Raw genomic sequence first — 13,613 nt, 5'->3', positions numbered from 1 at the left:
GGGGATGGCGTTTCATTCTTGTTGCCCAGGCTGGAGTACAATGGTGCGATCTCGGCTCACCGCAACCTCTGCCTCCCGGGTTGAAGCGATGCTCCTGCCTCAGCCTCCCGAGCTGGGATTACAGACAACAACCACCACGCCTGGCTAATTCTTTGTATTTTTTGTAGAGATGGGGTTTCACCATGTTGGCCATGCTGGTCTTGAGAACTCCTGACCTCAGGTGATCCATGTGCCTCAGCCTCCCAAAGTGTTGGGATTATAGGCCTGAGCTCCCGGCTTAAACCAAATCTTAAAGGTCAGGTGGCTCATGTCTGTAATTCCAGCACTTTGGGAGGCCAAGGCAGGTGGATCACAAGGTCAGGAGTTCCAGACCAGCCTGGCCAAGATGGTGAAACCCCATCTCTAGTAAAAATACAAAAATTAGCTGGGTGTGATGACTGGCTTCTTTAATCACAGCTACTTGGGAGGCCAAGGGAGGAGAATAACTTGAACCAGGGAGGCAGAGGTTGCAGCTGAGATGTCGCCTCTCTCACTCTAGCCTGGGCAACAGAGCCAGACTGTCTCAAAAAAAAAAAAAAAGTTAGATGAATTTAAACGAGGGAGAAAATAGGAATATGTTGGGGAATAAAGAACATCAGAGTTTGACCTGAACCTAGGCCCCCTCTTGGAAGTGGTGGGATATTAGATGAGAATAGGGGGAAGTAGGATTAGAAAAGAACTCTCCCTTGTGTTCACAATGCCAGACACCTTGTGAATACATAATAAATACTGAATGAATACCAAGGGAAGGGGTTAAAACTTTGTGCCTTTGCCGTTAAAGTAGCATTGATGGTCTAAAGCTGGAGAATAAGGATGTGATTCAGTTCTGTAAGTTATTTTGTGAATGCCTAGCCCATAGTAAGCACTCAAAAGTAATTGCTGAATGGAAGAAAATTGATTATTGAGCCAATGAGTATGACCATTTTTAAGGCTCTTGGTACACATTGGCAAGTTACTCTTCTAGGAAGGTTAAAACAATCTAACCTTCTACCAGCAGTCTATAATGAATGTGTGTGTTGGCTGGGTGTGGTGGCTCATGCCTGTAATCCTGGCACTTTGGGAGGCCAAGGTGAGTAGATCACTTGAGGTCAAGAGTTCAAGACCAGCCTGGTCAATATGGTAAAACCCTTTCTTTACTAAAAATACAAAAATTAGGTACGCATGATGGTGCATGCCTATAATCCCAGCTATTCTGGAGGCTGAGGCAGGAGAATTGCTTGAACCTGGGAGGTGGAGGTTACAGTGAGCCGAGATCACGCCATTGCATTCCAGCCTGGGCAACGAGCGAAACTCCATCTCAAAAAAAAAAAATCAGAATGTATATGTTGCCTTATCTTTGGAACATGTATAGTCATGTGTGATGGGGATGTGTTCTGAGAAATGAATCCTTAAGTGATTTCATCACATACAAACATAGAGCATGCAAAACTGGATGGTATAGCCTACCATACACCTATGCTATATAGTGTAGCCTGTTGCTCCTAATTTACAAACCCACACAGCATGTTACTGAATTCTGTAGGCAGTTTTAACAGAGTGATATTTGTGTAAGTAAAAAATCTAAACATAGAAGAGGTACAGTAAAAATACAGTATTGTGGGTGTAGTCTTGTGTACCACTACTGTATATGCAGTCTCATTTATTGACTAAAACATCATGCAGTACATGACTATATATTGATCTAGTGATTCCCTGGATTTCATTCAGATATACCAATAGTTTATCTACTCAAGTTTTCTTTTTTTTTTTTTGAGACAGAGTTTCACTGTTGTTACCCAGACTGAAGTGCAATGGCACGATCTTGGCTCACCGCAACCTCCGCCTCCTGGGTTCAGGCAATTCTCCTGCCTCAGCCTCCTGAGTAGCTGGGACTACAGGCGTGCGCCACCACGCCCAGCTAATTTTTGTATTTTTAGTAGAGATGGTGTTTCACCTTGTTGACCAGGATGGTCTCGATCTCTTGACCTTGTGATCCACCCACCTCGGCCTCCCAAAGTGCTGGGATTATAGGCTATAGGCGTGAGCCACCACGCCCGGCCTCTACTCAAGTTTTCATTATGCGGTGGCTTCTTTGAGTCTAGTGTGTCAATACACTGGTGTGGATTTTAGGATTTTTGGAAAAGATTTTTTATTTTTTATTTAATTTTTGTGGTAGTATCTGTATTTAAGTAAAATTTAAAAGGACCAAACACTTACTCAATGAAAAATAAATCTCCCTCCCATTCCTGTTCGTAAACTTGCATTTTCTTTCCTCAGAGGTAGTTATTGGAACCATTTTCTTTCTTATGTGTCCTTTAAAGTGTAGTTTTTCTTTTCTTTTTTCTTTTTTTGAGACAGAGTCTCATTCTGTCACTCAGACTGGAGTGCAGTGGTGTGATCTTGGCTCACTGCAACCACCGCCGTCCAAGTTCAAGGGATTCTTCTACCTCAGCCTCCTGAGTAGCTGGGATTATGAGCATTGGCCACCATGCGCAGCTAGTTTTCTATTTTTAGTAGAGATGAGGTTTCACAATGTTAGCCAGGCTGATTTCGAACTGATCTCAAGTGATCAGCCCACCTTGGCCTCCCATAGTGCTGGGAATACAGATGTGAACCACCGGGGCCAGCCCAAGTGTAGATTTTCTTGTCTTTAGGCGGCATTTTAAAGTTTTCTTTGCTTACCTAGATCTTGCATGTTTCTTACTGGGTTTATGCCTGAGTATTATGGGCTGAATTGTGTTCTCCCACAAAATCATGTGAATCCCAAATTCCTATGTTGATATACTAACCACCAGTACGTTAGAATTGATTATAGTTGGAGATAAGGCCCTAAAAGAGATAATTGAGTTAAAATTAGATCATTAGAGTGTACCCTAATCCAAAATAACTGATGTTCTTCTATGAAGAGAGTATGACACAGGCACTCAGAGTGCCATATAAAGACACATGGGGCTGGGCGCAGTGGCTCACGCCTGTAATCACAGCACTTTGGGAGGCTGAGGTGGGCCGATCACAAGGTCAGGAGATCGAGACCATCCTGGCTAACACGGTGAAACCCCGTCTCTACTAAAATAAAAATACAAGAAAAATTAGCCGGGTGTGGTGGCGTGTGCCTGTAGTCACAGCTACTAGGGAGGCAGAGGCAGGAGAATCGCTTGAACCTGGGAGGCAGAGGTTGTGGTGAGCCGAGATCACGCCACTGCGCTCCAGCCTGTGCGACAGAGTGAGACTCTGTCTGAAAAAAAACAAAAAAAGACACATGGAGGCCTGGGCATGGTGGCTCATGCCTGTAATTGTAGCACTTTGGGAAACTTCAGAAAATGCCAACCCTCCCATCCTAACTAGATTATTTTGAAGCAAATTCTTAAATATCATATCATTTTGTTTGTAAATTATTTAATAAAGGTGTTTTGATGAGTATAATTATAAAAAAGCATCTTTTTTATTTTTGACAGGACATTTTGGCAGTCGATCATGGCAACCATAGAAGAAATTGCACATCAGATAATTGAACAACAGATGGGAGAGGTATGTCTAGTTTGCAGTTTATCCACTGACACACCAAACTTTTATAATTCATACTAGTTGCATATGCCAGTTCCAGAAATAGAAGATACTCCCTAACTTAAGATAGCTTTTCAAGCTACTGAGAGGTAGTTGAATAATCAGACAATTCATAGTAGAATGTAGTAACTGCTGTGACAGGTCATTGTATCTGGTGCTGTGGGAGCACAGAAGCAAAACAACTGGAAGGAAGGAAGGAAGTTACAGGGTTGTGGAGTGAGTAGGAATGCTTTTGGAGGGTACAACCTGAGGCCAGTTTTGGTGGGTTCAGTAGGAGTTCAGTGTCAATACAGACATCTTCATTTTTTTTAAATGGTTATGTCCTATTAATAGAGATACCATGTAATCTGGAAGTTCTCAAAATATCGTCTGGGCACCCTTTCAGAGAATCAGCCAGGTAAAGACCATTTTCATAATAATACTAAAATGTTATTTGCCTTTTCAGTGTTGTTCTCTCCCAAGTATACACTGGAATTTTCTTTCCTCTTTTTTTTTATTTGAGACGAAGTTTCACTCTTGTTTTCCACGCTGGAGTGCAGTGGCGCAATCTCAGCTCACTGCAACCTTCACCTTCCAGGACCAGGTGATTCTCCTGCCTCGGCCTCCCAAGTAGCGGAAATTACAGGCATGTAATTTCCTAATTTTTGTATTTTTAGTAGATATGGGGTTTCTCCATGTTGATCAGGCTGGTCTTGAACTCCCGACCTCAGGTGATCTGCCCACTTCAGCCTCCCAAAGTGCTGGGATTACAGGAGTGAGCCACCATCCCCAGACTACATGGAATTTTCTACAGACTGTATGGCATGTGATGATACTATATGATGAAATTTGTCAACATTTATAAGGTGTATATCATCACTGAATTATTGTTTTCCAGATGACCAATGTATAATGTTAGAAAACCATACATGAGTGAAGGATCCATTTAAATTGCAGGATAGACCAACAGATTTTAATATAGTTTGTGACTCTAACTTGCAGCTAACCTTTGAAAATCTGCCACTTGTTGCGTAGTTTGAGTGAAGGATCCATTTAAATTGCAGGATAGACCAACAGATTTTAATACAGTTTGTGACTCTACCTTGCAGCAAACCTTTGAAAAGCTGCCACTTGTTGAGTAGTTGTAGTATTGAAGAACAACTTCGACAGTTTGAAAAGAGTATTAAAATATCCTTCCCCTTTTCAACCAATAAATATGAAGCTGAATTTTCTTCACCATATATGCATATATGAATGTATGTATATGTATATACAGGGAAGAAATATATTTCCGACTAATTTTTTGTGGTCACGTGCCTGACTAATGTTTATATTTCATAGTGATGGGGTTTTGCCATGTTGCCCAAGCTCGTCTGGAACTCCTGGGCTCAAGCAATCCACCCACCTTGACCTTCCAAAGTGCCTGCATTAAAGATACTGTGCCCAGCCTCATTATAATCAAAACAACGTAGTTCAACAGATTAAATGAAGAAACAGATGTGAGATTCTAAATTCTGTTAAACCAGACAGTCAAGCAATTTGCAGAAATATAAAACAATGCCACTCTTAACATTTTTGTTTGGAAAATAAACTTATTAGTCATTAAGAAATAGGTTATAATGAGTACAAAAAAAATAGGATGAATGAATAAAACCTAGTATTTGATAGCACAACCGAGTGACCATATTCCATATATATATATTTTTTTAATTAAAAATTATTTTAAAACTTTTTTCATTTTTTTACTGGTGCATGCTTGGATTTTTTTTTTTTTTTTTTTTTTAGTTGGAGTCTCGCTCTGTCGCCCAGGCTGGAAGGCAGTGGCACAGTCTCTGCTCGCTGCAATCTCATCCCAGGTTGAAGCGATTCTACTGCCTCAGCCTCCCGAGTAGCTGGTATTACAGGTGCCTGCCACCACACCCGGCTAATTTTTTGTATTTTTTAGTAGAGATGGGGTTTTACCATGTTGGCCAGGCTGGTCTCGAACTCCTGACCTTATGATCCCCCTGCCTTGCCCTTCCAAAGTGCTGGGATTACAGGTATGAGCCACCGAGCCCAGCCAATAATAATTTAATTGTACATTTAAAAATAACCAAGAGAGTATAACTGGATTATTTTAACATACAGGATAAATGCTTGAGGAGACGGATACCATATTTTCCATGTGATTATTACGTATTACCTGCCTGTATCAAAACATCTCATATACCCCAAAGATGATATATACTTACTGCGCGCCTGTGAAAATTAAATAAATAAAAATTATGTTAACATTTAATGGATTGTTAATTTTAAATGAATCAAGTATTTTTTAAAATTCTCTTTGAATTTCTAATATGTTAAATATCAATAGATATAGCTCACATGCAGAAAACTCCATCTACTAAAAATACAAATAATTAGCTGGATGTGGTGGCAGGCGCCTGTAATCCTAGCTACTCAGGAGGCTGAGACAGGAGAATTGCTTGAACCTGGGAGGTAGAGGTTGCAGTGAGCTGAGATCGCACCATTGCACTCCAGCCTCAGCAACAAGTGTGAAACTCTGTCTCAAAAAAAAAAAAAACTCTTCAGAACCCTCAGTAATATTTTAGAATGTAAAGGGGTCCTAAAACCCAAGAACTGTTTTCATAATCTACTGCTCTTCCCTATTGAAAGCTCTTTGGATTGCTTAAATATTCAATTATTATAATTATCATGCTGCAGTAAATGTCTTTTTACTCATTTAAGCAGAGTGTTTCAACCCAGGAACAGTTAGACCATGGATGCGCCAAGTGCTCTTCTCTGAGACAGCATGAACTATTAGTCTTTTATTCAATACAATTTGCTTTAGGAAGAAACTGATTAGTGAATCAGAGCTTCGTTTTAAATTTTGCATAGAAAAGAATATTGAAATAATTTCAGGAAAATAAAAATAGAAAAACTTTGGTACAGAAGAAACAGGTTTGGAATTGTGAAAAATTAGAAACCAACTTTGTCATTTCAAAATTGAATCAAGGAATTTAATTGACCTAATGAAGTTTACTCTGGAATATATTTGCTGAATAACAGAAACTCAATGCTGAAATAGTTCTCTATGTTCTTGAACTTGCTCCTCCCCAGACTGCTCCATCTTGGCAGATGGCAGTTCTGTCTTCCCAATTGCTCAAGCCGAAATTTTATAATCATCCTTGACTCTTCTTTTCTTTCTTTCTTTTTTGAGACCAAGTCTTGCTCTGTTGCCCAGACTAGAGTGTAGTGGCTCAATCTCGGCTCCCTGCAACCTTCACCTCTGTGGTTCAAGCAATTCCCTTGCCTCAGCCTCCGGCAGTAGCTGGGATTACAGGCGTGCGCCACCATACCCAGCAAATTTTTTTTTCTTTCTTTTTGAGACAGAATCTCACTGTGTTGTCCAGGCTGGAGTGCAGTGCCATGATCTCGGATTACTGCAACTTCTACCTTCTGGGTTCAAGTGATTCTTGTGCCTCAGTCTCCCGAGTAGCTGAGACTACAGGTGCCCACCACCATGTCCCACTAACTATTGTATGTTAATCGAGACGGGATGTCACCATGCCCGGCCAAGGCTGATCTCAAACTCCTGACCGCAGGTGAGCCACCCGCCTTGGCTTCCCAAAGTGCTGGGATATAGGCGTGACCAACTGCACCTGGCTTTTTTTGTGTATTTTTAGTAGAGATAGGGTTTTACCATGTTGGCTAGACTGGACTCAAACTCCTGACCTCAGGCAGTCTGCCCATCTGGGCCTCACAAAGTGCTGGGATTACAGTTGTGAGCCACTGCGCCCAGCCCCTTGACTCTTCTTTCCTCACGTTCCACTCCAGTCTGTCAGCATGTTTTGTTACCTTTCTCTTCTTAAAAGTAAAAAAAAAAAATCCCAATATATTTGGCTTTTCACCCCCAGCATGGCCCCTGCTCTGTTCCTGGCCAGTATTTCTGCCCATATATCATAACCAGATACTGGTGGTATCTGCAGTAGTGTCCTTTCTGATCTCCCTTAATTTTACTCCTGAACATTTTTTTTTTTCTTGAGACAGACCTGCTCTGTCCCCCAGGCTAGAGTATAGTGGCATGATGCCAGCTCACTGCAACTTCCGCCTCCCAGGTTCAAGTGATTCTCCTGCCTCAGCCTCCCCAGTTGCTGGGACTACAGGCGCCCACCACCATGCCCAGCTAATTTTTATATTTTAGTAGATACGGAGTTTCATCATGTTGGCCATCTGTTCTCGAACTCCTGACTTCAAGGGATCCACCTGCCTCAGCCTCCCAAAGTGCTGGGATTACAAGCGTGAGCCACGGTGCCCAGCCTACTCTTGAACATTTGCAGTCTGTTCTTCACAATAAATTTATAGTACTTTTTTATTTACACTTTTTTTGTTTTTGAGATGGAGTTTTGCTCTTGTTGCCCAGGCTGGAGTGCAGTGGCACGATCTTGGCTCACTACAACCTCCATCTCCCGGATTCAAGCGATTCTCCTGCCTCAGCCTCCCGAGTAGCTGGGATTACAGGCATGCACCACCATGCCCGGCTAATTTTTTGTGTTTTTAGTAGAGATGGAATATTGCTATGTTGGACATGCTGGTTTCAAACTCCTGACCTCAAGTGATCCACCCACCTCGGCCTCCCCCAAAGTGCTGGGATTACAGGCTTGAGCCACCATACCCGGCCTACAGTTTTTTTTTTTTTAAACAGGATCTCACTGTGTTGCCCAGGCTGGTCTCGAACTCCTGGCCTCAAGTGATCCTCCTGCCTCAGCCTCCCAAGTAGCTGGGATTATAGATACATGCTACTGTGTATGGCTGATTCTTTTTTAAAAAGTAAAATCCTGTCATTCCTCTGCTCCAAACCCTCTGGTGGCTCTCTGTTTCACACAATAGGAAATCTAAACTTTTGTATGGCCTACAAAGCCCTCTAAGTCCTAGCTGTCACTCAGATCCCATCTTCTACAATAATTCCTATCTTCCCTTTCTGTCTTCCTCATACTGCTCTATTGCTGTGCTTTGTGCCTCACGTGTCAAACACCCTCCCTCCTGCCCTGGGAACTACTTTTAAGCTCTTGTTTCCTCTACTTGGAATGTTCTTCCCCTAGGTAGTCCTAAGCCTTGGTCTGTTTCTTCACTCGAGTCTGTGCAAAAACGATACCTCCTTAGAGTGACCTTCCCTCGTTGCCCTCATTCTGATACTGTCTCAGCTTACTTTGTTTTTCTTCATTGCACTTAGTACCGCCTGACAATATTATTGTTTCCTTATTTACTATCTTTCCACTAAAATAAAAACTTCATGAAGGCAAAAATTGTGTTTTATTCACTGCTACATCCCAGGATGCAGAACAGCCAATAGAAATCACCAATATATATTTGGCTAAATGGAACATGGGAGGGAAGGCGAAGGAGGGAATCAAAATAGGTCAAAATGTTCTTACTATTGTACATTTGTTTGTTTGCACATTTGTTTATTTCCATAGGATAGAATTTTATGGCAGCAGAATTGGTAGTTTAAAGGGTATGTGTATATTCTGCTGCAGTCTGTAAAAAAAAAAAAAAAGATAAAGATAAGGCACGTGTCTGTGTTACATTGCCTTGTATGTAATGATGTGCTTTTCTGTCTTTGAAGATAGAAGATAATTGTGTCATTAAAGAAAAACAAATGATTGACTTGAATTCATTATTTCTTTTTTATAATTTTGTTAGATTGTTACAGAGCAGCAAACTGGGCAGAAAATCCAGATTGTGACAGCACTTGATCATAATACCCAAGGCAAGCAGTTCATTCTGACAAATCATGACGGCTCTTCTCCAAGCAAAGTCATTCTGGCCAGGCAAGATGCCACTCCAGGAAAAGTTTTCCTCACAACTCCAGATCCAGCAGGTGTCAACCAGTTATTTTTTACCACTCCTGATCTGTCTGCACAACACCTGCAGGTAACAAGTGTCTTTTTCTCTTACAAGTGTCTTATGCTTAAAACAATTTCTTTAAAAAACTTGTTTTAAGCATATGTCCTGCCATTAATACTTTAGATATATGTATATTCAGTAGGAAAAAAAATGCATAAAATTGTGTGTAACACAGAGTATCTACAGTGACAGCCCTCTCCTATGGGCCACTGTACTTTCCTCACTCATGTATTTTGGGGGATTCTTTGTTGCATATAGTAAAATCCACTCTGGCTGATATAGCCAGGAAGGCCTTTAATAAAAGATACAGAGAGCTTGCAGAATTGTTAGGAAGGCTGAAGAAACAGTTCTAGGCCAGGTTTTCAAGAATACTGGAGCATGCTGCAAAATTGGCTTCTAAGAGACCTCCTGCTGCTTCTGCATAATTAGGAAATTGTCAAGTCAGGAGCAGTTTTTGTAGCTGTATTTTCCAGAAGCAAGCTGCCTGTGCCACAAACAGGAAGCTACCAGATCAAGAAGTTTGGACTATAGCTGCTGGCTTCAGCATTGTGCTTCCGTTGTTGTCATGCATATATCCGTGACATGGCAAGCAGTCTAGTCATGGTGTCCTGCTTTACTCCGGAACGTGGTAGTACAGGTTAACATTACGTCATTTTACTTTTTGCTAGAATAGAAAATTACCCATTATTCTTCAAAGACCCAATACACCACATGCCTGTGGTTATGTAGATGTTTTCACTGCTGGTTGCTATGATTGGATACAAATATGATATACTATGAAGTTTGCTTTTAGAGACATTTTGAAGGGGGTCTACTTAAAATTGGGTTTCATATTTTATGATGAAAAATGAAAGAAAATTCTTCTTTGGATTGAAAAACTCTGAATTCATAAAACATGAAAATTTGCCTACATATCCTGATATCATCTATTCATCCATTGATACTATTTGTATTAGTTTTGGAAATAAAGGTAGAAAGTGGATAGGGCCATAGATTTATAAGAATTTGTTTTATCAACAAGAGAGAACTCACAAAAAAAAATTTATAACATTATATGTACCTTAATTTCTTTTTCTTAAATTAGTAGACTTGATTTTTTAGAATAGTTTTAGATTTGCAGAAAAACTGAGCATATAGTACAGAGTTCCCATATTACTCCCCCTGTAAATACAGTTTCCCTTATTATTAACATTTTATATTGACATGACCTATTTATTACAATTAATGAGGAATATTGATATATTATTAACTGAAGCTGATAGGTGGTTAGATATTCCTTGATTTTTGCCTGATGGCCCTTTTTGTTCCAGGATCCCATTCAGGATACCTTATCGCATTGAGTTGTCCTGTCTCCTTTGGCTTCTCTTGGCTAGACCAGTTCTCACTTTCCTTGTTTTTGATGACCTTGACAGTGTGTGAGGAGTGCTAGCCAGGTATATTGTAGGATGCCCCATGAATGGACTTTATCTGATGTTCTTCCCATGATTAGACAGGCCATATGGGTTTGGGGAAGGAAGATTACAGAAGTTAAGTGCCATTTTGTCACATTATATAAAAGATACTATCAACATGATTTATGACTGATGAGGTTGACTTCTGTCACCTGGCTGAGGTAGTATTTGTCAGGTTTCTCCATTGCAAAGTCACTCCTTCTGTAAAAAAAAATTCCGTATTTTAAAAATGAAGATAATATTGGCCCTTTGCCTACTTATGGATCATCTCTAAAAGCAGTGAAAGAGAAACAGGTATTGGTTGGAATTCCCTTAGGTCAAAAGCTGGTCTAATGACCTAAGATGGAATGTGGGAAAATCTCTTATTCTCTCAATATCTCCTTCTAGCCTTAAGAAAAATAGATAAAAGATTAGCACGATTTGCAACAGGTAGGCTATTAAAGAAAAGTGTAATACTTGTCATAGACGCTTTCCTAGGACATCTAGTACCAAAAGTTTTTGTTTTGTTTAAGTACTTACTGAAGACTGATTTTTGTGGTGATATAAGAAAAAGTGATGCAATATATTACATAGTAAGGGGTAGTCATTTTAAGAACCATTTAAAGTTCGTAAAATCAGAATTACTCCTGAAGGAATTCAAATGCCATACCATTTTTTAAAATTGAATTTATTTGTTCACATTTCAAAATTGAAAGAAAGAAACTATCTTTTTTGTGTGTGTGACGGAGTCTCACTCTGTTGCCCAGGCTGGAGTGCAGTGGCACAATCTTGGCTCACTGCAACCTCTGCCACCCAGGTTCCAATGATTCTTCTGCCTCAGCCTCCTGAGTAGCTGGGACTACAGGCATGTGCCACCATGTCCAGCTCATTTTGACGGGGTTTCACTATATAAGCCAAGATGATCTTGATCTCCTGACCTTGTGATCCACCCACCTCAGCCTTCCAAAGTGCTGGGATTATAGGCGTGAGCCACCAAGCCTGACTTTTTTTTCTGAGATGGAGTCTCACTGTCTCCCAGGCCGGAGTGCAGTAGCGCAATCTCAGCTCACTGCAACCTCCACTTCCTGGGTTCAAGCAATTTTCCTGCCTCAGCCTCCAGAGTAGCTGGGACTACAGGCATGCACCACCACACCCAGCTTTTTTAATTTTTTTTTTTAATTTTGAGACGGTGGCTTGCTCTGTAACCCAGGCTGGAGTGCAGTGGTGCGATCTCGGCTCACTGCAACCTCTGCCTCCTAGGTTCAAGGATTCTCCTGTGTTAGCCTCCCAAGTAACTGGGATTACAGGCACCCACCACCACAGCCAGCTAATTTTTTTGTATTTTTAGTGGAGATGGGGTTTCACCACATTGGCCAGGCTGGTCTCAAACACCTGACCTCAGGTGATCCGCAGCTTCGGCCTTCCAAAGTGCTGGGATTACCGGTGTAAGTCACCGTGCCCAGCTTTTGTTTGTTTTTTAAAGAAATTAGTTTCCTTTCCTAGTATTTTATTAGCTATGCCTAGTGATGAGCTTTTTAAGTCTGTAGCTTTGCATAGCAACTATATCAGCATGATTATGTAATTGCCTCAAGGAAGTTTATTTATAGCTCCATTTCTATTTAAAAAGTTCAGAGTTATCTTTTTATGCTATTATAAGCATGTTTTTGTCGTGTCATTCCATGTGGAAAGGTTCTGAGCTCTTCATAGAGTTCAGAGTTTAAGAATAACTTGTGAAAAAGCAACAAACAAGACCGACTGAATGTTCTTTAATTTTTTAATAGAGTGAGTGCTGTTGAGTAACAACAAGTTTTTTGTTTTTTTAAGCTCCTAACAGATAATTCTTCTCCAGACCAGGGACCAAATAAGATTTTTGATCTTTGCGTAGTATGTGGAGACAAAGCATCAGGTAACATTAAGAATAACCTCTTAAAAATGAAAAAAGAAAAATAACCTCCTGTATGTGTCGTGTTGTTAAAATAACTACCACACTACCATGTTTCTTCTACTAAAAGAAAGAAGAAAAAAAAAGAAAAGGCCGGGCATGGTGGCTCACGCCTGTAATCCAAGCACTTTGGAGGCCAAGGTGGCGGATCACCTGAGGTCGGGAGTTCAAGACCAGCCTGACCAACATGGTGAAACCCCGTCTTTTAAAATAAATAAATAAATACATAAAAGAAGAAAAATAAAGGAGTATGTCATTTTTGTGGTTCACATTTGTAGCCTTTAAAATTTAACTAATTATTTCCCCAAAGTTCTTTTTATTTTGATACAGAGTCTCACTCTGTTGTTCCAGCTGGAGTGCAGTGTCATGATCTCAGCTCACTGCAGCCTCTGTCTCCTGGATTCAAGCAATTCTCCTGCCTCGGCCTCCCAAGTAGCTGGGATTACAGGTGTGTGCCACCATGCCTGGCTGACTTTTGTTTTTTTATTAGCTATGGGGTTTCACCATGTTGGCCAGGGTGGTCTCAAACTCCTGACCTCAGATGATCCACCCACCCTTCCTTGGCCTCCCAAAATTCTGGGATTACAGGTGTGAGCCACCATGCTCGGTCCCAGAGTTCTTTATTCACTTATTTTCTTTATTTCAGTGCAGTTTAATTTGATTTGTAAAGAAATAAAATGCGTATTTCACTTTTGAAAGCAAACATGTAAAAAACAATTTTTTTTTTAGATAGAATCTCACTCTTTTGCCCCAACTGGAGTGCAGTGGTGCAATCTTGGCTCACTGCAACCTCT

The 13,613-nt window shown here is 40.7% G+C and overlaps 1 protein-coding gene across 11 annotated transcripts in view; it reads left to right on the top strand.

The window, feature by feature from the left end:
• Window positions 1–13,613, top strand: part of NR2C1 (nuclear receptor subfamily 2 group C member 1) — a 53,922-nt gene that overhangs the window by 1,668 nt on the left and 38,641 nt on the right. For 7 of the 11 annotated variants that reach the window (XR_013522031.1, XR_013522030.1, XM_078337089.1 and 4 more), the window contains exons 2-4: window positions 3,474–3,546; window positions 9,244–9,474; window positions 12,702–12,783. Coding sequence is in view for 9 of the 11 variants with exons in the window: in XM_078337085.1 (XP_078193211.1) it covers window positions 3,474–3,546; window positions 9,244–9,474; window positions 12,702–12,783 (386 nt within the window). In the remaining 2 variants the exon portion in view is untranslated. Of the gene's footprint in view, window positions 1–3,473; window positions 3,547–3,915; window positions 3,980–9,243; window positions 9,475–12,701; window positions 12,784–13,170; window positions 13,268–13,613 lie in introns of all 11 variants that reach the window. The other 4 variants (XM_078337086.1, XM_035257318.3, XM_035257324.3 and 1 more) reach the window with 3 other exon arrangements.

Source organism: Callithrix jacchus, chromosome 9, assembly GCF_049354715.1.
Source record: "Callithrix jacchus isolate 240 chromosome 9, calJac240_pri, whole genome shotgun sequence".
Taxonomy (NCBI): Eukaryota; Metazoa; Chordata; class Mammalia; order Primates; family Cebidae; genus Callithrix; species Callithrix jacchus.
The sequence above is the reverse complement of the archived record's forward strand: the minus strand, read 5'-3'. Positions and strand labels throughout refer to the sequence as shown.